The sequence below is a fragment of the Gopherus flavomarginatus genome, chromosome 2, assembly GCF_025201925.1.
Source record: "Gopherus flavomarginatus isolate rGopFla2 chromosome 2, rGopFla2.mat.asm, whole genome shotgun sequence".
In the NCBI taxonomy this organism is placed as follows: Eukaryota; Metazoa; Chordata; order Testudines; family Testudinidae; genus Gopherus; species Gopherus flavomarginatus.
Genome location: NC_066618.1, coordinates 270,847 through 293,744, shown reverse-complemented (window position 1 = coordinate 293,744; position 22,898 = coordinate 270,847). Strand labels below are relative to the sequence as shown.

Below are 22,898 nucleotides of genomic sequence, written 5' to 3'. Positions count from 1 at the left end.
CAGTTCATGGCCCTGGCACCTCCAGGCCTGGTAGTTCATGGCCCCAGCACTTCTGGGCCTGGCAGTTCAGAGTGCCAGCACCTCCTGGCTTCGCAGCTCACAGCCCTGTCACCTCCAGGCCTGGCAGTTCAGAGTCCAGCACCTCCGGGCCTGGCAGTTCATGGCCCTGGCACCTCTTGGCCTGGCAGTTCATGGCCCTGGCACCTCCAGGCCTGGCAGTTCAGAGCCTGGCACCTCCGGGCCTGGCAGTTCATGGCCCTGGCACCTCTAGGCCTGGCAGTTCAGAGCCTGGCACCTCCGGGCTGGGCAGTTCAGAGCCTGGCACTCCCAGGGTTGGCAGTTCAGAGCCCTGGCACCTCCGGGCTTGCCATGTCAGTTATGAAAGTAAAAAAATTCTTGAGCTCTAGCACTTCTTTCATTAGTAATTAAACACTGGTTCCTCCCCCTGGAAATGTGTCTCATGCACATAAAACTGATCATTCCTGAATGCTGGTTGGTGTCAGGGCAATGCCATGGGAGAGGGGAAACACGAACCCAAAATGAGGTCACACAGTGTGTGGGGTAACACATGCCCAGGAAGGGGTCATATGGGGTAGCAGATTGATACCTCTTGGATCAGGTACAAGTCTGTGTTTGCTTCTTGTCATTGCTTTATTATTATTATTTCCATCAGCTTAGCGCCTACCAGCCCTAGTTATGGACCCAGACCCCCCAGAGTCCCAGGTGCTGTACATCTGTAAAACAAAAGGCAGTTCCTGCCCCCAGAAGGCTTACAGTAAAAACCTGAAGATGGGACTGGTGTCTTCCCTTGGAGAGGAGGGAGACTGCACCGGGGAGGAAGAGACAGGGTCTTGCAAATTGTGATGGGGCATTTTCCTGCTGAGTGTAGATGTGTCAAAATTCCACTCCCATGAAACACTTCCTTGTCTTTTGTGAGACTTCACGGGGGCGCTATCAATCTGGATGGCAGCCTCAGCTGCTCGCAATAGTAGTCACCCACCCCGACTACTGTCCTGGGAATCATGGCCTGGAACACACAAATTCATGGAATCCTCCCAGTGGTCCGGCTAATGCAGACGTTGGCCAGCACGGACAGCAGAGGGAGCTGCAGAGCAAGGGGCCCTGCAGGGGCAGCGATGGGAGCTATTGCTCCCGGACGGTCCCGGGGCAGATCGGCCCCTGGTGCTGGAGTCGGGACGGTTCCCTACACCGCCCCAGCTAGCGCTGCTCTCATGGCCGGTCCGGCCGGGCTCCCACAAGGGCCCTGCCCGGGCACGGGGCGGTGCGAACCGGGCGCGGCTGCGGCATAGCACGAGCCGGGTCCGGGGCAGGACAGGCACGAGCGAGCTGCGCACCGTAGCAGCAGGGTCGCCGTGGCGGCAGAGGCGGCTCTGGGGATGAGCCGTGCGCATGCGCGCCGAACCATAGAGCGCGGAGGAGCGGACAGGGTCCGGCGTGCAGAGGGGCAAGCGAGAGACCATAGAGAGCGGAAGAGGAAGGTGCAGGGGGACGGAGAGGGCTGGCATGAGGCGGGTGAGCTGGCAGCCCTTGGCGCACCGGCCTGACCCAGCCCCCGGGGCTGCTGCTGCCTGGCCGACACAGCGCCCGTGTGAGGCGAGTGAGCCAGGGAGCGGCGCCGGGCCTGGGCTGCCGCGGGCAGAGCGTCTGACAGGCAGCCGGGCACGGCCTACGCAGGCGGGGGGGCCAGGCGCTGGGCTGGGGGCCAGGTGGAGCTTTCCCTCGCCCCCTCTCCTCTGCTGGAGCAGGGCCGCCCCATCGTGTCCGTGAGACTGGGACCCCTCCAGCCGCCTCCCTCGGGGCAGACCCCGGAACTGGGGGGGCCGGGGCTGTATCGCCGAGGCCTCAGCAGGACACGCCTCCTCTGGCCGGTGGGATTCAGCCCTGCCTGGAGGAGCTCTAGGGAAGAGAGGAGAACGCTTTCTCCGGGCCCTAGTCCATCGTCTGCCTCTCCGAAGAAGCTACCAGCTCCAGGGCCTGGCTGCTGATGCTCGTTCTGTTGAGCACATTTGTTCAATAAGAGTTGCACTGGAACATAGGCTTTAGGGGTAGAAAGCCCAGTAGCCTCACCCAGCCAGTCCCTCTAGCCTGGGGCTGCACGGGAACTTGTACCTTAAGGGGAAAATCCCCTGTAGCCCATGTCCCTTCACTACCTCTGCTAAGGTTCTCATCTTTTCCCACTGCAGGAAGCACTGGCCAATCTCCCTGGCTTTGTCTCAGAGGTGGAGCCTCTGACCTCTTTTCCAGCAGGGGGTGAATGGTAATCCTAGCTCTGGAGTTCAGGGTATCCTGACCTTAATCTGAGTCTGCACACTTATCACTGAGGCAGATTCAGTCCTGCAGTTCTGGCTGCTCAGTTTCCCTCTCTTTAGGTAGCCTGGATGGGACCATCAAAAGTGCAGCAGCTGGGAACCAAGAAACAAGCAGGTCGGACAGGCTCTCGTGCTATTAGCCTGAGTCACCACTGAGATACTGTCCACCAGCTACAAAGGGTCAGTGTTTCATGTTGCCAGATGTTATTCCAGGGGACCTGAGCATTGGTTTCTTTCTCCCTCTGCTCTTAAGGCTCCTGTACATGGAAGTTCAGGAAACTTTCTGATTCCATCCCATATGAGAAGTGTTTGTATCTTGAAGTCCTGGGAGCTGACTGGATTCACAGATCTCAGTGCTGGAGCCCTCTCCGTCTCACCTGTCAAGGAGCTGGGAATGATTTGCTATATCTCCAGGCATGGACACTACCTGGGGCTCATTTAATTATCTTTTCAACATGAGCCATATTGCCAAATTCTCTGAACTTTATGGTTTATCTCTGACACTGTTATATACCCACGACTGGGCTAGATCTGTGGCCTACAACTGCCTTTAAGTGGGAAATCGTGCCTCTCATGCTTCTGGATCACTGTTTTCTAGCTCTCTCAGGTTCTGGTGCATTTCTAGATCTCCTTTTGTCCAGATTTTCTTGTTGAACAACTTTCTTGTTGAAGATTTTGCATATTGTTTCATGATAGCTCTGCCATGCGTCTGGCTACTCTCCTTGCCTTCCTGCGGCCTGCTCTGCCACTCATCCTGGGCCTCTCCTTGGGATGCAGTCTAAGTCTGCTGCGTGTCTCCTGGATCCAGAGTGATGGGGAGGATCCTTGCATGGACACAGGGGTAAATAATGGGCTGTTTGCAGGGAAAATGAAGCAGGACTCTGTTGCTGGAGGAAGGTCAAGCGAGAATGATGAAGACTTCAAACCCAGGATTGTTCCCTACTACCGAGACCCCAACAAGCCTTACAAAAAAGTGCTCAGGTAAGAGACACTCCTTTCGAGCAAGTCATTGTGAGGTGGAGGTGACTGCCTATGTCTAACATATGGGTCCCATCTTATGGGCTAAACAGTGTCAGACTGGGTTAGTTGGTTGAAACTATAATTAAATATAGTATAATAAAACAGCTGGAATATTATGATGTAACAGGGTATAACCAGCACAGTTTCTCCAAAGGAAAATTGTCTGTCTCCCACTAAGATATTAGAATTCTTTGAAAATGGAAAAGTAGCAGATAAAGGAGAAGCAGTTGACAACTTAGTTGAACTTTCAAAATGGCTTTGATAAGATGTCTCACAAAATGCTACTAAAGAAATTAAATAGTCCAGAGGTGAAAGGCAAAGCCTTCTCATGAATCAAACACTGGCTAGGAGAAAGGGGGGGAAATGGAGAAGGAATAAGTAGTCAATATTCACTATGACAAAAAGCTAATAGCCAGGGCCTCAAGTTTCCCTCCTAGGATCTATATTGTTTAATATGTTTATTAATGTTCTGGAAAGGAGGGTTTGTAGAAAAGTGCACTCACGGCAGGCATGCCCCCTCATCAGTGGATGTGGCTTAGCAGGCACCTTCCCTGATTGGTGGCTCCTATTTATAACTGCTCTGCCCTGCAGTTTCTGTCTTGCCATAACTCAGCTCTGGCCAGGTCACAATATAGTGCCACACCTTTCCGGGTAGCAAAAAGTCCAACAAATAAAATGTCCAATTGCTCCATCTAGTCCAGGGATTGGCAACCTTTGGCACACGACCTGTCAGGAAAATCCGCTGGTGGGCCGTAATGGTTTGTTTACCTGCAGCATCCGTGGGTTTGGCCGACTGTAGCTCCTACTGGCGCCATTTGCCGTTCCAGGCCAACGGGGGCTGCGGGAAGCAGCAGCCAGCACACCCCTCAACCTGTGCTGCTTCCCACAGCACCCATTGGCCTGGAACGGCAAACTGCAGCCAGTGGGAGCTGCGATTGGCCGAACCTGCGGATGCTGCTGGTAAACAAACCATCCCGGCCCACCAGTGGATTTCCCTGATGGGCCGCGTGCCGAAGGTTGCTGATCCCTGATCTAATCTGTTGCATTTGGTCCTGGTCCCAGTGGTTCATATGCCCTTTCCTCAGGACTTCCAGTCATCTATTCCCTTCTTAGAGGCTTCACCAGTGGTTGTAGGGGAATCCTGGCCTGCTTCTACAATGAGTTCCAGGCAGGCAAGTCAAGGTTCAATCCCTCAAACTTCTTGCTGCCATCTCCTTGGACTGTTTCATACTAACCCTGTAAGGAGGCCTGTCCCACAACCTTTCTGAGTTCAGCCTTCTCGCAGGGCTAGGACTCTGTGCTCCCTCCTGGAATCCCCCAATAAATCCCAAAGTAAACGTGTAAGCTTAACCCCCCTTCTACCCTCCTTAGGCTTGATCTTGTATTCCTCTCTTAGTCGTCAGTTGAATGTCTGCCAGGGCTGTTTCCATTCTCTGATCCCAGAGAGCAACTGCAGAGTTCCTACCTCTCTCCTTGCAGTCCCCTTCTTCATCTTATGCGTTATAGTGAAGTGGACTCATCTGCTGAGTATAACCATCACCTACTAACTCTCTTACCTTGCTGAGTATCCTTAAAAAATGTAGTAGAGCTTTTTTAATGTTACCCCACTTTCCTGAAACACTCACTAAGCCCCTCATACTAAATTCAGCTGTCACCCCTTCTGCCACAGACTTCCTCTGTTTATACTGACCCCCAGTTCCTCTCCCAGTTAGCAGGGCCGGCTCTACTGTTTTTGCTGCTCCAAGCAAAAACAAAAAACCGCTCAGACTGCTGCGGCCCCCTGAAGCGCCAAAAAAAAGGCTTGGACTTTGCCACCTGAACTGCTGAAGCACAAAAAAAAAAATGAGAAAAACCCACTCAGACTGCCACCGCCCGAATCGCCGAAGCACAAAAAAAAAGCCGTCCAGACTCTGCCGCCCCAAGAATGGACGGAATGCCTCCCTGTAGCATGTGCTGCCCCAGGCACGTGCTTGCTCCACTGGTGCTTGGAGCTGGCCCTGCCAGTTAGGATACATCACTCATTGTGACTGGCCCACTCTGCAGGGTGGCCAGGCACTTTTTAATTGAACTCTCAAGCTCCAGTTTTAACCCTTTTCATTATAGTGTTGGGTAGACACTCAACCATAGGGATGAGCAGTAAAGTACCAAAATTTGCAGATGACCTCGTTATTTTTATTAGTCACTTTTGAGCAAGTCATTGTGACGTGAAGGTGACCGCCTATGTCTAACGTGTGTCCCATCAGCTCTTATGGGCTAAACAGGGTCAGACTGGGTTAGCTGGTTGAAACTGTAATTAAATATAGTATAATAAAACGGCTGAAAGATTATGATGTGACAGGGTATAACCAGCACAGTTTCTCCAAAGGAAAACTGTCTTTTCAGAGCAGACCATCAGGAACTTCAGAGAGACTATATCAAGCTAGATGAATGGGCAACATAATGGAAAATTGAATTCAATGTTGCTAACTGCAAAGCAGTACACCTTACAGGGAAAAAATAATCTTCTCATAACAGTTCGAAATCAATTCAGGGAAAGCAACCTGGTGTCATTATAGACAGCTGCCTGCAGATCTCTGCTCAGTCAGCAGGTGCAGTCAAAAAAGGCAAACAAGATGTTCAGTTACATCAAGAATGGAATGCAGAATAATAAAAAATTAATGCATTTCTATAAGTCAATGACGTGACCTCATCTGGGTACTGTGTGCAGCACATTGTAGAATAGAGGGGGTTCAGAGAGGGAAGACCAGAATGATTAGGTAATGAGGAAAAAAATCTCCTATGAAATGGCTGAAAAGTTGGGACTGTTACCTCATAAAGGAGACAGGTGGAAACGTGATTAAAGTATATAAAATAATGAGGGGTCTAAAGAGAGATCAGCAACTTTTGTTCTCCCTGTCTCAAAACACAAGAAAAAAGAAGACATTCAATTAATTTAAAACGTGGCAAATTCAAACTGATCAAAGAAATGCTTTTTACTCAATGCCACAGGATGTCAATGAGGCGGAACTTATTATAGTGCTAACATAAATTTTGGAAGAAGTATTTAACATCATGCTTCAGGGTTTAAACCAGTCAAACTACTAGTGATTAAAAGGCTACCTGCAGCTTCCTCTGAAACCTGCGGTGGTGGCCATCATCAGAGACAGGATAGTGGACCATATGGACCTTGGGTCTGATCCAGTCTGTCAATTTCTATGTTCCTGGTACTTGGATAGGAAACAGAGGCTGCAGAGAGCAGTGTGGGGTGCTTGGTAGTGAGTGCACTCTCCATTTAGTGAGAGCTAATCCCAATGCTATCGTGTGGCACTAAGGGGTGCTATACTGCTGGGTGGGTAGATCCCATGGGATCAATTTAGCCTCTGAATCAGTGCTACCAGGCTGCTATCTTTCAGGTATGATATAAAAGCAAAGTCTTGATCATTTGTGGTCATTAAAGATCCTGTGGTACTTTTGCAGGAATCAAAATGTGATCGCCAGGGTATCCAAGGATCTTTCATATATTTACATTTTTCCCCCTTGAACTTACCCCCTATAATTTCTATTGACTGCAGTAGTTAGCTTCACTTCTTGCCCTAAACCAGTGTTTCCCAAAGTGTTCCGTGGAACACTGGTGTTCTGCATGATGTGAATAGGTGTTCCGTGAAAAAATCGTAATTAAAAAAAGTCTTTAAATTTTTTTAATTTCAAATTTGGCATATTTGAAGCATACTTTACAACTCTTTTTGAATGACTATAATTTAACATAAAACTCTTTTTCCGGTTATTGATAGATCTTGTGTTGAATATCGTGGCGTAAAGAGAACGTGGCATGCAAGCATGTTGACGTTTACCCTTTCAGGCACGTTTAAGTTAGTGACGTCGTACCCCTTCTGCTCGAGACTGCGTGAACTGCAGCACTATGCACATACCATTCTCTTTACGCCATGGTGAATATAACATATTCACTCAACAAGTTCAAACCTGTGGGTCTTTACCATGTGTGCAGTAAGCGCAACTAAACTAGCTTTGTTCGAAACAATATAAATATTTATGACAAACAAAATTTGACAAAAATCAGTAGTTCTAAATATTGTTACTAAACCTAATCACCATGGATCTGTGGCTAAAAGAGGGAACTTTGAAACAAAAAGCAAGTTCTTCTGGTACTCCAACTGTGGCTGAAATAAACGAGCAAAATATTGTGACACTTCAAAGTGAGGATGAACAATTGAAGGCTTTTGTTGCTGAAAAATCTGTTAGTACTAGTGAGTTGTCCAAGGTGAAAGAATTTCCACCGAAGTATATCAAAAAACGAGAAGAAACAGGTGTTAAAAGACCGAAACAAAAGTATGATGAAAGTTATTTGTCTTTCAGTTTTATGTGTGTTGGAAATAAAGATGTTCCTGATGCGCAGTGCATCGTGTGCAAGAAAATACTAGCAAACAGTTCATTGGCTCCTGCTAAACTTCGTAGGCATTTGGAAACCAAGCATGCTGAATACAAAGACAAAGATAAGTTTTTTTCAAAAGGCAGCGTGACTCACTTGGAAATTGTAAAATTTCAGTGATTAAAATTGCTAAAACAGACAACGAAAGTGCAACAGAGGCATCTTATCGAGTAAGTTACTGTATAGCACTTGCCGAAGAAGCTCAAACTATTGGAGAAACACTTATCAAGCCATGCGCGAAAGATACTGTAACGTGCATGTTGAGTGAGCAGTCTGGTAAAAAAATTGATTCTGTACAGTTGTGAAATAATACTGTTGCATGCCGTTTTAAAGATCTCGCCAATGACATAGAAAAAGAGCTAGTTTGCCGACTGAAAATTTGCCATGAGTATTCATTGCAGCTAGATGAGTCCACTGACGTTTCAGGACTTGCTGTGCTACTAGTATTTGTCCGATATAGATTTAATAATAATATTGAAGAGGACCTGGTCTTATGTGAATCTCTGCAAAGCAACACAAGGAGAAGAAATATTCAACTGCATCAACAATTTTATCAGAAATCATTAAATTAATTGGGGAAAATGTATTGATGTATGTACTGACAGTGCTCGGGCAATGATCGGGACGATGAAGGGAGCTGTAACGCAAATCCTAAGTGTAGCACCAGAAAGCACTAAGAGCTGTTGTGTTCTACACAGACAAGCACTTGCAGTTTAAAAAAAAAAATACCAGCATATCTGAAAATTGTGCTCAATGAAGCAGTACAAATAACCAATTTTTGTCAAATCTCGACCACTTCAATCCAGGTTATTTAAAATTTTGTGCGAGGAAATGGGTAGTCAGCACAAAGCACTTCTTTTCCATACGGAAGTCAGGTGGCTATCCAGAGGAAAAGTGCTTGTGAGGCTTTTTGAGCTTTGTAGTGAACTACTGGTATTCTTCACTTCAGATAATTCAGGACGAAAATTTTAATGACTGTCTGACAAATTCCTCATGGCTAATGAGACTTGGGTATCTTGCAGATATTTTTGCAAAATTAAGTGAAATTAATCTGTCACTGCAAGGAAAGAGTGTGACTTTTTACTACATTGGATAAAATGTTGTCGTTAAAAAGAAACTGCAATTCTGGGCATCTTCTGTAGAACAGAATAACTTCGACTGCTTCCCTACAGTACATGAATTTCTGACTGAAATAAATTCTACAGTCCATGAAGAAGTTTACAGCACCATTTTACAGCACTTACGTGACTTGCAGGCTTCTTTATTAGAATATTTTCCTATAACTACTGATGATAATGCTTGGGTTTGAAATCCATTTGTAATTACAGCCAAACCAGTCGGCTTTACTGCGCACAATTATGAAAACCTAATTGACTTAATTTCTGACTCTGGTTTGAAACAAAAGTTTAAGGATCTTCCACTGAATAATTTTTGGAGCAGCCTAATAGAAGAGTACCCTAATATGGCTAAACGTGCAGTTCGAGTGCTCCTTCCTTTTGCTACAACTTATTTGTGTGAGATGGGGTTTTTATATTATACTGGAACAAAAAACAAATATAGGAATAGACTTGATGCTGGGCCTGACATGAGGATTCAACTTTCCAGCATTATTCCTAATATTTAAGCGAATTTGTGATAGAAAAACACAGACACACCAATCCCATTAAATCCAAATTTGTATTTGTTTATAAAAATAGATTTTTCTAGTAAAAATCTAATCTGTTTGGTTTTTGTGAATATTTAAAAAGAGTTTTTTTTAAGTAGAACTCTGTTTTTAATTTTGACTCTTGCACTTGATTTTTGTACTACTTTATACACGCTTTCCAGTTAGAAATTGTTAGTTCAAGTTATTTTAAATTTGTATTTTTGCTTTGTTATTTATGCACAAATATATTTTATTTTATAAAACAATTTTTTATTTGAAAACCAAACAACTACAAACTAATATTATAAGTGTTCTGTAATAGGCTAAAAAGTGTTCTGTGGCTGAAAAAGTTTGGGAAACGCTGCCCTAAACTGTTGTTCAGCATTGCTGTGTGGCTGTTAAACCACTGCTACAACGCAGCCCAGAGAGGGCAGTCTTTCATTTAGTGGGTGATGCCATCTCTCTGTATAGTTGGATACAAGTGTTAGGATGCTAACTGGCCTTCGTTTCCATTAAGTAAGAAGATGTCTTAAAAATGTGATATCATTAGTAATGTGTCCAGCTGAGCCCAGAGTCAGAGCTTTGAAAGGAATCAGATTACTTGAAACATCAACTGTGGGTGTGGATGCCCCCTCTGCCTCTGATGCAAGTATAGAGTAGATCTGTTTCTTTCCCTTCTCCCAGCTGCTTGTGTTGTAACCATGACTTTTCCCTGCAGGACTCGCTATATCCAGACAGAGCTGGGCTTCCATGAACGGCTCTTTGTGGCTGTGCTCACCTCCAAGGCAACCATGAACACACTGGCTGTGGCAGTGAACAAGACAGTGGCCCATCACTTCCCACACTTGCTGTACTTTACGGGGCTGCGCAGCGCCAAGGTGCCTCATGGTATGGCGCTGGTGTCACATGGGGATGAACGCCCAGTCTGGCTGATGTATGAGACCATGCGCTACATCCATCAGCACTTTGGGGGTGACTATGACTGGTTCTATGTCATGCAGGATGACACCTACGCCCAAGCCGAGCAGATCAAGGCCCTGGTGACACACCTAAGCATTAATCAGGATGTTTACCTGGGACGGGCTGAGGAGTTCATTGGGGGGGATGAACAGGCCCGCTACTGCCATGGTGGCTTTGGCTACTTGGTTTCCCGGAGCCTGCTGCTTAAGTTGCATCGGCATCTGGACAGCTGCCGTAATGAGATTCTCAGTGTGCGCCCAGATGAGTGGCTGGGACGCTGCATCATCGACTTCCTGGGCATCAGCTGCGTCTCCCAGCACCAGGTATTGTCCTTCCAGGGGCTAGGACACAGCCTCAACCCAATAGACTCCACACCCTCATATGCCTGTGCCATAGGGCAAAGGAGTGAGTGCCCCAAAACTTATGCTGTGAAGTACTGGGAAGAAAGGAGGTGTGGGGTAGCAGCATGGGACAAGAGCCCAGTCTTGAGAGGTGGAGCTGGAGTGACATTTGAGAGAACAGATTTAGTCAGATTTCATCTATTTCACAATTTTTCAAGGGGGTGGGAGGCAGCCTGGGATAAAAAGAAAGAACACGGAGATCTGGATTCTCCTCTGATATATGAAGTGAGGAGCGGAGGGTGAAACCCACTCCCGTGCCCAAGTGTTTGTCTCTCTGGGTCTTACCCCCTTCAGAGTGAGTGGGTGCGGGAGGGAGGACCCAGTGTGAGTGCCAGCGTTCCTAACTAGTCTCATCCATTTCAGGGCCAGCATTACCATTCCTATGAACTGGCCAAAAATGCAGACCTAGAGAAGGAGGAGGGTGAGGACTTCCAGGCGGCGCTGACTGTGCACCCTGTCTCTGAGGGGACCCTCATGTACCGACTGCACAAGCATTTCAGCAGGATTCAGCTGGACAGAGCCTACCAGGAGATCCAGCAACTCCAGGTATCTGGGTGGGGGAATACCGACAGGGAACCTGAGGCAGAGATGGAGTGTGAGGTCAGACTAGATCTCTTTTTTTCAGGGTTTGTGGGGGAACAGAGAATCTCTGACAGCTAGGCAGTGGCAGAGTCCTCTGTGGAAATAGCCTCTGCATGAGGAGGGTGTAGTATCAGAATCACTACTGTCCTGCACCACTAAGAATTCAAGAAGCTCTAGGTAGGGAGGAGGAATCAGGCCATTTGCCCCTCGGGGTTTGAAGAGGGGGCAGGAAGAGGGACCAGACCACTTGCCTCTCCAGGAGAAGAGCATCTTCAGACACTGACTCCCCAGCCTATTGAGGAGGGCTTTAAATTAGATTCAAAGGGGGCAGTTGACATAAGCCCACAAGTAGGTATAAAAAAAGGTGACCTTAAAAGAGGGCTAGATGTTGGGAGCGGGGGATGAAAATTACAATAGGGTCATAGGAACAACAAGAGGGAAAACAGTGAAGGAATCTGGTCAACACTATAGATGTCTATATGCAAAAGCAAGGAGTATGGAGAGTAAACAGGAAGAACTGGGTGTAATAGTACACAAGCTAAACTATGACTTAATTGACATCAGCCTTGGTGGGATAAATCTCATGAATGGAATATTGGTATAGAGGGTATAGCTTGTTCAGAAAGGAAAGATGGGGAGAAAGGGGGAAAATGTTGCATTATACATCGCGAATACATACACTTGTTCTGAGTCCACAAGGAGGTAAGAGGCAGAAAAGTTGAAAGCGTCTAGGTGAAGATAAAAGAGAAACAAAACAGGGGCAAATCATGGTAGAGTTTGAGTTAGAAAAATCAAATGGAAGAGTACAAAATAGGTGGCAGTATTGCTGAAAGTATCTGGGGGTTATAGTGGATCATAAATTCAGTATGAGCCAACAGTGGGATGCAGTTGTGAAAAGGCTAATATTCCAGGGTGTAGTAATAGGAGTGTCATGTGTAACACATGGGAGATATTTGTCCCACTCTACTTGGCACTGGTGAGGCCTTGGCTGGAGTCCTGTGCCCAGTGTTGAGTGCCACACTTTAGGATAGATGTGAACAAATTAAAGTTCAGAGAAGAGCAATAAAAAGGATAAAATATTAGAAAACCTGAGGAAAGATTAAACTAGGCACGTTTATGTTGATTACTGATTACTCTCGCCCCTCGCTCCACCGATATGGTCACAAGGTGCCCGTTATCTACCGGGTAATGAGCGTTGGGATAGGGCGGAGGTTCGATCACTGGATGCCCTTGGGAGGGGTGAAAAGTGCCCCGAAGGTAGCAATGGGGATAACGCAAACAATCAGTCGTGGGGTTAAAAATTGAGGGTTTATTGAATGGGTCACAGGTGAGGATAAGGAACAACTCAATACTAGTTACAACTTGGGCTTACAATATAATACCAGAACAAATAATAAAAATACTGCAATTACAAACAGAAGCTGACCCTGGTACCTCTCTAGGTCCCAGTAGTTATTCAGGTCCTTCCAGGGGTTAGTAAGGGTGCTATTGGTGCTATTATTAAGCATAAATGCAATTACTCATCTAAATAAAAGCAAAATGCAATAAGACAACTAAAGCTTGCCGTGAGACTCCGGCTTACAACACGATACAGACTCAGTTAGCTAGCAAAATTAGCACCCAGGCATACTCACACACACAAATCACGAAAGTTTCATCATCACCGGTAATCAGGTAGGCTCCTTAAAACACGCGGCCGAGGGAGACCTCGAGTTGATCAGGCTCGGTTACAAGGTCCAGCTTTTTTTGTTTTCTCCCTGTCCACTCTATACACACTGGGCAATTTATAAGGGTAATGACGTGTTCAATTTTTTGGCCAGGTTTCTCCTAATTAGGAGACTTGCAGGTGCCTCATTACTACCCTCGGGGGGGGGGGGCGGAGTTTCCTGGAAATGGCTGACCACGAAATTTGCCTAGCCCCAACGGTAACTCTCGGAAATGTTTCTCGCTTGAAACTGTGTGCTCGTTTCCTGAACATGGAGGCCAGGGCAAAAAGCTGCTTAAAGCTGCAGCACTAACACAGGCACTAACATGCCCCCGTGCCCTGGGCTCCATGTGAATGTTATGCCTATACCTCAGATTCCTCGTCCGACTCGCCGTACCCTTCTACAAGAGGGCGTGTGTTGGGGGGAGAGGCAATGTAGGCCGACCCGATAACACGATGGACGCAGGCTTTTAAGCAGGCACAGCCAAGGCAGAGCAGGATACACCTGACCAGGAGGGAGATAAGGAGAGATTGGAAATAAGCCTTGTAGGCTCCGAGACCCAACCAATCGAGCCAGGACCAAAATCGGAAGGTCTCCCTGGACTCACGCACGGCGGTTCCTAAAGCCCTGAGGTTATTAATTACTTCCGTTAAATTTCCAGATACAGAAGAAAAAGAGACACAACACTTATCCTTAAACTGTGGGTACATGGATATGAGGGTCTCACAAAAATCCCATGATTGCAACAGAAATTGTATCATTAATCGGTTCTGAAAAGAATAATCTGATAATTCCGTTAGCTGCTGATTAACTAAATTAAAACCTTTTGCAGTGGTATTTGCCAGCGTTTCAATAGCCAGTGATTGGAATAATACTTGCTCACGTAATAACATATATCCAACGGGGTTAAACGAGACCACTGAAGACACTACAGAGGACAGCACACCCTTTGCCTTTTCCCGCCAACCCCAGGAACGTCGAACCCGTCCGGCTGAGTTGGGATGCCAGGTCTTAACATAAATACCACCCCCTTTTATCAGGATAGAGCCAATGGTACATATACCTCTAGGGTTAGGGGGGAGCGCCGTATAGGCTGCCTCGCCACACAGCCAAAAGTGACCGGGTCTGGGGGACCAAGGGGAAAAGGCAGAGTTCTGACATGCTGAGCCTCCCTTAAAAACTAACTTCTTAATGTGGCTGTGGGATAGATGTGTGTGTTTAAGGGGCTGATAGAATTTTTTGCCGCTATAAGTGATGCCGCCGGACCCAATTTTCCGACCGCGGCTACTGCATAAAACGGGGGGTGGGGACGTACGATTGAAAATAGGGCTGCTGGCCGTCTCATTTCCGTCTACAAGCTGCCACTGGGAACAATTGGGGTAGGCCCCAACCCAAATGGTTTCTGTTCGATTATTTCCCAAAAAGGCCCAACAGTGGGATGCCATGGGCCTTTCCCCAGGTGACAAGGGGAGTGGGCCCATACGACGTACCCTAGTTTCATTAAAAATAGAAAAAACAAGGGGGGAAATGGGGTCAAAAAGATCGTTTGTGCAACCTGTCCATTGTACGGTGGGGAGCCACTGAGCAAAGGGGGAAGAGCAATTAAGGGGACCATTAATGCTACTAAAATTAAACGCTAAAGGCAATAAATCAAACAAAGGCCTATTTACAGACAGCCTATTGGAACATGCAAGGCAGTTATCAGGGGTCAGTGAGGATAAGTCGATGTTTCCTCCCAGGGCTTCCTGGATCCAATAGGCTGCGAACATAAGCTGATGGGTATTTTCGCCCACAGGATACGGATGTCTTAGGTTCAGCAAATCTGGGCCCTCCTGGTTGTCGTCCCGGCTTCCTGCCACTATGGCGAGCTGCAAGACAAAGCAGAAGGCGGCCTTATTGGCCCCCGTTAGTTCGCTCCTGACTCAGAACGTTTGCTTATCCAGTTATGGTGGACCAAGGTGTGGTTGCCCTGGACATCCACAACCGTATAGGTATTGGGATATTTACCTGCAGTTACAATTTGTGCAGCATAGGGTTCTCGGTGACCTGAGGCCTGTGGCTCAGCCACCCAGACAAGTTGGTCAGGGTGATATACGGGAGTCCAGGGGCCTCTAGGCCTGGGGCTGATTTCAGGCCAACGAGAATAGTTTGCATTGAGGGAGATAAGAACCTGTGGTAATAGCGCACTCCAACCCTTATAGTCAACGTTGGGATTGACTGAACGTATCATGGTTTTCAGAACCCCGATTTTCCGCTCTACAACTCCATTACTTTCGGGGTGATATTTTAAGTGAATATGGAGGGAGGCCCCCCATCCCAATACCAATGCTTCGAAACGCTTACTGGTAAAAGGGGGTCCCCCATCTGCTTGAACTTCGGAGGGCACACCCCATGCTGCGGCCACCTGTTGCAGCGCCCCAGCCACAGCCGCAGCCGTGGTGGTATTCAGGGGGATGCAGTGAGTTTGACGGGAGCCCAAATCCACCACTACGAGAGCCTTTGGGTGGCAACGGGCTCCAGGTAGGGGTCCCATTAAATCTATTTGCCACACCGCGCCGGGAAGAAAGTACTCTGCAGCGTACGCCCACCGCTCGTAACGCGGGCGGTTTTGGGACTTGATTTGTGCACACTTAAGGCAGGACTGTACTATTCTTTTACAGTCCTGCTGCCGTACCTCGGGTCTTCCCTGAGCACCTAGGGCTAACTGATTGTATAGGCGGCCGCTAGGCAAATGCCCCCAATCCTCATGAAGCCATCGGAGGAATGGGTCGGTTTTGAGCTGGAGCTGTTGCCCCAGGCACACTTGGGGCGCTTGAATTTCCCTTATTTTTTGGTCCAATTTGGAGTGGAGGGGGTTAGAATTAGGACGATGCGACGGGCAATGGGTTATAAACCAGGGCCGGGAGAACTTACGTACAAGGTTGAAAATAGTGTCCCACAGGGGCGTAAATGCTGTGGGGTTAGCCTCTCCCGTGAGAATGCTGAGACAAAATTGTGAGTCTATGCCCAACACGACTTGAATAGAAACGGAATGGGCCTGGGTAACGTGCTGGGCAGCGAGAAGGACCCCATGGACTTCGCTATGCTGGGCCGATGAACCCGGGGGAAGGAGATCAACCTGGAAGTGGTCGCATTTAGCACAGAGGACTCCTGCCCGGGGGGTCGGGGAAGTGCCCCCGTCGGACACAATCCAGGGGTCATATTTTGTTTCTATACACAAGGGCTCCGAGGCTGCTGGGAATCGGACATCGTTTGGCAGCGATTTAAGCGTCCATTCCCGCCACGTGATTTCCCCCAAATAACACAGCTGTTGCCAAGTTAGGCTGGTCCCGTGAAAACTGGGGGGGGGCAGCCGCGTGAGCCAAGGAATGAGGTGTACCTCTGGGCCAATCAGGGTTCCTTTACTAGATAGCGGAGCCCAAATGCGTGCCTCGCCTGCGGCTAGCAACATAAGTCCTATGGGTCCATATCGATACTGAGGGCCCTTGAGCCGTCGGGCCCAGTTATAGACCGGTTGCCCGTCTTGTGATACTGAGTACCCATAGTGATGTTGTGTAAAGAAAAGGGTAATGGTAAAAGGTGAGTCCCTTTTATATCGCGCTAGCCTTGGGTTAGAGGCAAACCAGGCGGCTATTCGTTCCAGGCTTTTTTGGGCCTCGGGACTCCATATTTCCTGTTTCCGTTTGGACGAGAGGGGTTACTGGATCGTCTCCAGGTCTACAACGTGTTTATCCGGGATGAAGTGTCGGTGATAATTAATTAGGCCTAAAAGTCTCTGTAGTTGCTTTTTATTCTCGGGCGGGTCTTTTACCCAAGGGTCTAGAATTCCCGAGGTGGGTTGGCCACAGTTGTAGGGGTCATAATGTTGGCCTAAGAAGGAAAAGCTTTGAGAGGGCACGAGGTGGCTTTTTGTCTCATTAATTCGCCACCCATTGGCCTTTAGTTCGGCTACCACGGCGTTAGTTACGTGTTGGACTATGTGTTCGTTGGGCCCAATTATGATTATGTCGTCCACATAGGCTAAAATGGTGGTGCCCCCAGTGGCTTCTACCCCTTTTAAGGTTTTTGCAAGAGCGGACGTGGCCAAGGTGGGGGAATTACAGAACCCTTGAGGGCACACCTTCCACTGGTACTGTGCGCCCTGGAACGCGAAGTTTAGGATTTGGGGTTTGTCCTCTAACGGGATTTGATAGAACATATCCTTTAAATCCAGGGTGCAGGCCCACCTCCCACTGGCATCACTTAGCTGCTGCCGTATTTCTGGAATGGTGGCCGGGCCCGCAAATGGAAGGTGTCGGACTCGACTGTTTGCTTGTCTATAATCGATGACCAATCGAAATTCAGAGGGGTTGCCGGGCTTGGGGATACCCCAGCCGGGCGATAGATAGTTTGATGCGGTTGCCTGCGCTATCCGTCCCTCCTTTAATAATTGGTTGAGCAGTTGCTTAATGAGGGGGATGCCTTCAGGCTTCGTGGGAATAGGGGAAAATTTCCATGAACTGTTATTAACAAGCTCGGGGCTATAAGGGGGGGGGCATCGGGCGACAGGGTGACAGGCAGGGCCTGACAGACCTGTTTTTGTAATCGTAGTCGTTTTATATCCCCAACCCCCAGCAAATTTGTTCCTCCCAACAAAGCCTTAACTTTCCGCTTATACCCTTTGTGAATCAGAGTAAAGCAGACTACAGGTTTTTCTTCAATGCTGTTAAGACCCTAAATAAACATAGTAGAACTTGTGGGTACATGCGGTACATCGGGTTTAATAACGGAGATTTGAGCTCCGGTGTCCAACAGGAAAGATACAGGGGTGTGAAGGGGTTTGGGACTGGCTACCAATAGGGTGTAATATGGTCGCTCATTCCAAGTCTCTGTGGAGGCCGGGGCGCACCCGGCCTCTACTCGTTTTTTGTTCTCAAATAATCGTCCCAGTCCTTCCATCCTAACTGTTTCCCCAGGTCTTGTTGTTGAGAGTTAGACATCTTCCGCAATGCTTCCTTGGGGATCCCCTTATGTAATAGGAACCCAAAAAGCGCCCTTTCAGCCTTGGTACATTCAGGGTGCTTAGGATGACCCTTATTAACAGGGTTCTCAGCTGGAAGGGCTGAGATGGGGCTCTTGGGGGCTTGTGGCATTCGAAGACGGGACATAGCCTCTTATAAAGTAATAAGAGGTCGCCCAATCCAACCATGCAGCAGCAGGGTTCCCCCTGTGTCAATCGGTGGGGCGCCATCTATGGCTAAGTCCACTGCATCCCTATTGACCGGGATCTGAGTGGGGTCCCCGACATAAATGAGCGGCGTGTTGGATTGGGCTTGCTGTGGATTCAAGTTCAAGGGCACCGTCTGTGGGTCCCACATTACGATGGATGCCCCGGCAATAGCCCATATGATTTCATGGGGTGTATTTATGCTGCCGGGAGGTATATACATGCCCTTAAAACTGCCCTTCATGGCTAAAGAGGCTGCGGCTGGTGTAGTAAGTGGCCAGACCCCATTTCTTAAGAGGTTATGGCCTGAAAATCCTCCCGACCAGGTGGACGTTTTGGCCAAGAGACTAGCCTCCTCCCTGTTCACTATCTCTGCCCCGTGATCCAGGGCCAGACGGCCCAGCCAAACGAGGGCGGGCTCGCTCTCCCCACACCTAGTGTCTACCATAAACTCCTTCAATTCTGCCTTAGTGCGGGTACGATATTCGGTGGTAGTAGTAATTTGGCCTGTATTAGAGTCCACCTTGCTTTTTGTGATAGCGACAGGCATTGCCTCTATCCGCATCTCCTTCTCAGGCGCAGGTGGGGCTGAGGGGAGAGCAGGATAGATCGAAGGGGGAGGGGGGCCTTCATAGGGGGGTGGGTTTCTGCCAGCCTGACTCCCGTCCTCCTCCTCCTTGTCACTCATCTCGCTTTCTGCGCTATCGGTGCCGTTCGCGGCGGCCTGTTTAGCGGCAAACATAGTGCTTCCATGAAGGACCGCACAGAGGTCCAGCGCTTTGTTTAGTGCGCTGAACAAGACCGTGGACACGTCTTCCGACTTATACTTGTCCAGTCTAAGTTTCTTTGACCGCTTGGTCTGTTCTAATTCCTCCATTAATTGGGTTAGCAACCCATGGGCTGGGTCACCCGGCTGTACCCGGGGCGGGGGTATGAGTTTAGAAACGGTGGCCCCGGATTTTTTAACGATATGGCTACACTCCTTCCAAATGCCGGACGGTGTCTCGGTCCGACTAGTATCCGCAACCCCCGTGCACTGGGGTTGCAGGGAACTATCGGCCGGCTGACATTTAAAGGTGGGATGGCAATGGAGGAGACACCCTACGGCGGTCAGGGTTAACGAGGACGTATAGCTTTTTGACCCTGACCCTGACTCTATAACACAAACCCAATCTAGGGTGGGCCTGTCAGATTGTCTGCTGGCCACTTGGTGAAATTGTAGGTGTTGAAATTGCTCGAGCTCAGACTGTTCACGGTCCCCACTACGCCACGGGCACTGACCCTCCCGAAGGCATCCTGTTCATGACGCCATGTTGATTACTGATTACTCTCGCCCCTCGCTCCACCGATATGGTCACAAGGTGCCCGTTATCTACCGGGTAATGAGCGTTGGGATAGGGCGGAGGTTCGATCACTGGATGCCCTTGGGAGGGGTGAAAAGTGCCCCGAAGGTAGCAATGGGGATAACGCAAACAATCAGTCGTGGGGTTAAAAATTGAGGGTTTATTGAATGGGTCACAGGTGAGGATAAGGAACAACTCAATACTAGTTACAACTTGGGCTTACAATATAATACCAGAACAAATAATAAAAATACTGCAATTACAAACAGAAGCTGACCCTGGTACCTCTCTAGGTCCCAGTAGTTATTCAGGTCCTTCCAGGGGTTAGTAAGGGTGCTATTGGTGCTATTATTAAGCATAAATGCAATTACTCATCTAAATAAAAGCAAAATGCAATAAGACAACTAAAGCTTGCCGTGAGACTCCGGCTTACAACACGATACAGACTCAGTTAGCTAGCAAAAATAGCAAAATTAGCACCCAGGCATACTCTCACACACAAACCACGAAAGTTTCATCATCACCGGTAATCGGGTAGGCTCCTTAAAACACGCGGCCGAGGGAGACCTCGAGTTGATCAGGCTCGGTTACAAGGTCCAGCTTTTTTTGTTTTCTCCCTGTCCACTCTATACACACTGGGCAATTTATAAGGGTAATGACGTGTTCAATTTTTTGGCCAGGTTTCTCCTAATTAGGAGACTTTTAGGTGCCTCGTTACCACCCTCAAGGGGGGGGGGGCGGTTTCCTGGAAATGACTGACCACAAAATTTGCCTAGCCCCAACGGTAACTCTCGGAAATGTTTCTCGCTTGAAACTGTGTGCTCATTTCCTGAACATGGAGGCCAGGGCAAAAAGCTGCTTAAAGCTGCAGCACTAACACAGGCACTAACAGTTTACTCTTGAGAAAAGAAGACCGGGGGTGGGGGGGACCTGATGATAGTCTTCAAATATGTTAAGGGTTGTTATAAAGAGCATGGGGATCAATTGTTCTCCATGTCCACTGAAGGTAGGACAAGTAGTAATGGGCTTAATATCTGCAGCAAGGGAGATTTAGGTTAGATATTAGAAAAAACTTTCTGAATATAAGGGTAGTTAAGCTCTGGAACAGGCTGCCAAGGAAGGTGGTGGAATCCCTGTCATTGGACGTATTTAAGAACAAGTTGGACAAATGCCTGTCAGGGATGGTCTAGGGATATACTTCGTCCTGCCTCAGCGTGGGGGACTAGACCAGGTGACTTCTCAAGGTCCTTTCCAGCCCTACACCTATGATTCTATAAATAGGAGTGTACTTTCTTCACAGATGCAGATCAGGAACCTGACATCGCTGACACCAGCTCGCGAGGGTGGGCTGACATGGCCCATAGGCATCAATGCTCCCTTCGTCCCCAAATCCCGCTTCGAGGTGATCAGCTGGGACTACTTCACAGAGCAGCACCTCTTCTCCTGCCCCGATGGCTCCCCCAAATGTGAGCTGGCTGGAGCCAGCAAGGCCGATGTTAGTGACATCATTGAGGCAGCGCTCCAGCAGCTCAACAGCCGCTACCAGCCCCAGCTTCGTTTCTACAAGCAACAATTGTTGAATGGCTACCGGCGCTTTGACCCCACACGGGGCATGGAGTACATGCTGGACCTCTTGCTGGAGGCTGTAACCCAGAAGGGCCACAGCCATGTTCTGGCTAAGCGGGTGAGTCTAGTGCGGCCCCTCAGCAAGGTGGAGATCATCCCCATGCCCTATGTGACAGAGGCTACACGTGTGCAGCTGGTGCTGCCCCTGACCGTGCAGGAGCTGGACTTTGTCAGCAACTTCCTAGACATGTTTGCCATGAACACGCTGGACACACATGACAATGCCCTGCTGACCCTGCTCTTCATCTACCAGCCTTATGATGCTCAGCGGGTCAGCCAGCTGGATGTCTTTGCTGGAGTCAAAGCTATGGTGGGAGAGCTGGAAAAACGCTATGCAGAGGTGAAAATCCCCTGGATCAGCGTCAAAACTGAGGTGCCATCCCAGGTGAAGCTCATGGACATAGTGTCAAAGAAACACCCTGTGGACACCCTCTTCTTCTTGGCCAGCGTTTGGACAGAGGTTAACACAGAGTTCCTGAATCGCTGCCGCATGAACACCATCAGCAACTGGCAGGTCTTCTTCCCAATGCACTTCCAGGAGTTCAACCCAGTGCTGATGTACCATGGTGAGCAGGCCTCCTCCTCTTCCAGCACCGACTTCCTGAGGGATGGGCACTTTGACCGTCATGCCTTTGCTGAGGCTTGCTTCTACAACTCTGACTACATGGCAGCACGCACCAAGCTGGCGGCTGACATTCTGGACCGGGACGAAGTGCTGGAGAGCATGGAAGTATTTGATGTCTTCCTTCGCTACTCTGGCCTGCACTTGTTCCGGGCTGTGGAGCCAGGGCTGGTGCAGAAATATATGCTGAGGAGCTGCAACCCCCGGCTGAGCGAGGAACTGTATCACCGCTGTGTGCTCAGTAACCTAGAGGGGCTCTCCTCCCGCTCGCACCTGGCCATGGCCCTCTTTGAGCAGGAACAGGCCAATAGCACCTGAAGGACCCAAAGCTACCAGTGGTTCCCCAGCACCTTAATACTTGCACCTTCCACCCCTCTTCCCAGCCCCAATAGTGCCCTGGGAAAGATGGATGCATGAGGCCAAGGGGCTGGCAGGGCAATTGGAAAATTTGGTTTAATAGGAAAAGTGATTAAAGTTTCTTCCCATGCAAATTAACTTGGTTCCTCACAAATTATCACAAGTCTCTTCTCATTCACAACTATGGTACAGTGACACTCCCACAGAGTGGGTTGTGGGCGTGAGGGGGATGGAACTGTAAGATTACGGGCAGTCAAAACTTGGCCCCATAAAGCTCACCCAAAGTGCTGCGCCACGGGAGTAAATAAGAGACCTGAATCAGAACAAGACATATTAATGTATGCACTTTCCCTATTCTCTCTGACACACTTGGATTCCCTGATGTGTTCACTGCTGCAATCCCACAAACACCTCTTGAACCCTGGCTTGTTAGTGTAGTGTGTTCTTCTTGGGATTCCTGTTCTTTCACTCTATTAAGATGCAGCTTTCCTAGGCCAATGCTGAACATTCACTTTAGAGCCCAGAGGGGGAAAAAAATTTTGCCAGCTGCCCTCACCTATACTAAATCTGAATGTCAACTAATTTAAATGCAGTGTAGTTGTAGCTGTCAGTCCCAGGGTAGTAGAGAGACAAGGTGAGTGAGGTAATATCTTTTATTGGACCATCTTCTAGGG

The 22,898-nt window shown here is 48.5% G+C and overlaps 2 protein-coding genes across 3 annotated transcripts in view; one reads left to right on the top strand and one right to left on the bottom strand.

The window, feature by feature from the left end:
• The window catches only part of IQCA1L (IQ motif containing with AAA domain 1 like), a 139,723-nt gene that overhangs the window by 108,231 nt on the left and 8,594 nt on the right, over window positions 1-22,898 (bottom strand). The window lies entirely within an intron of this gene.
• On the top strand, window positions 1,664-22,362 carry CHPF2 (chondroitin polymerizing factor 2). Of its 2 annotated transcripts, none has more exons than XM_050942540.1 (4): window positions 1,664-3,311; window positions 10,140-10,704; window positions 11,146-11,328; window positions 20,920-22,362. In XM_050942540.1, exons 1-4 carry the CDS (start codon window positions 3,034-3,036, stop codon window positions 22,183-22,185), a joined length of 2,292 nt encoding a protein of 763 aa, XP_050798497.1. In that variant the 5' UTR covers window positions 1,664-3,033; the 3' UTR covers window positions 22,186-22,362. The 2 variants fall into 2 exon arrangements, with proteins under 2 accessions (XP_050798497.1, XP_050798498.1); XM_050942541.1 differs by lacking the exon at window positions 1,664-3,311 and having other exon boundaries at window positions 10,212-10,309; window positions 10,423-10,704.

Excerpts from the sequence above, each read along its gene's own strand:
- CHPF2 (XM_050942540.1), top strand. The coding sequence starts at position 3,034 with ATGCGTCTGGCTACTCTCCTTGCCTTCCTGCGGCCTGCTCTGCCACTC. Across the intron at positions 10,705-11,145 it reads GCTGCGTCTCCCAGCACCAG|GGCCAGCATTACCATTCCTA; the intron begins GTATTGTCCTTC and ends CATCCATTTCAG. Across the intron at positions 11,329-20,919 it reads AGGAGATCCAGCAACTCCAG|ATGCAGATCAGGAACCTGAC; the intron begins GTATCTGGGTGG and ends CTTTCTTCACAG.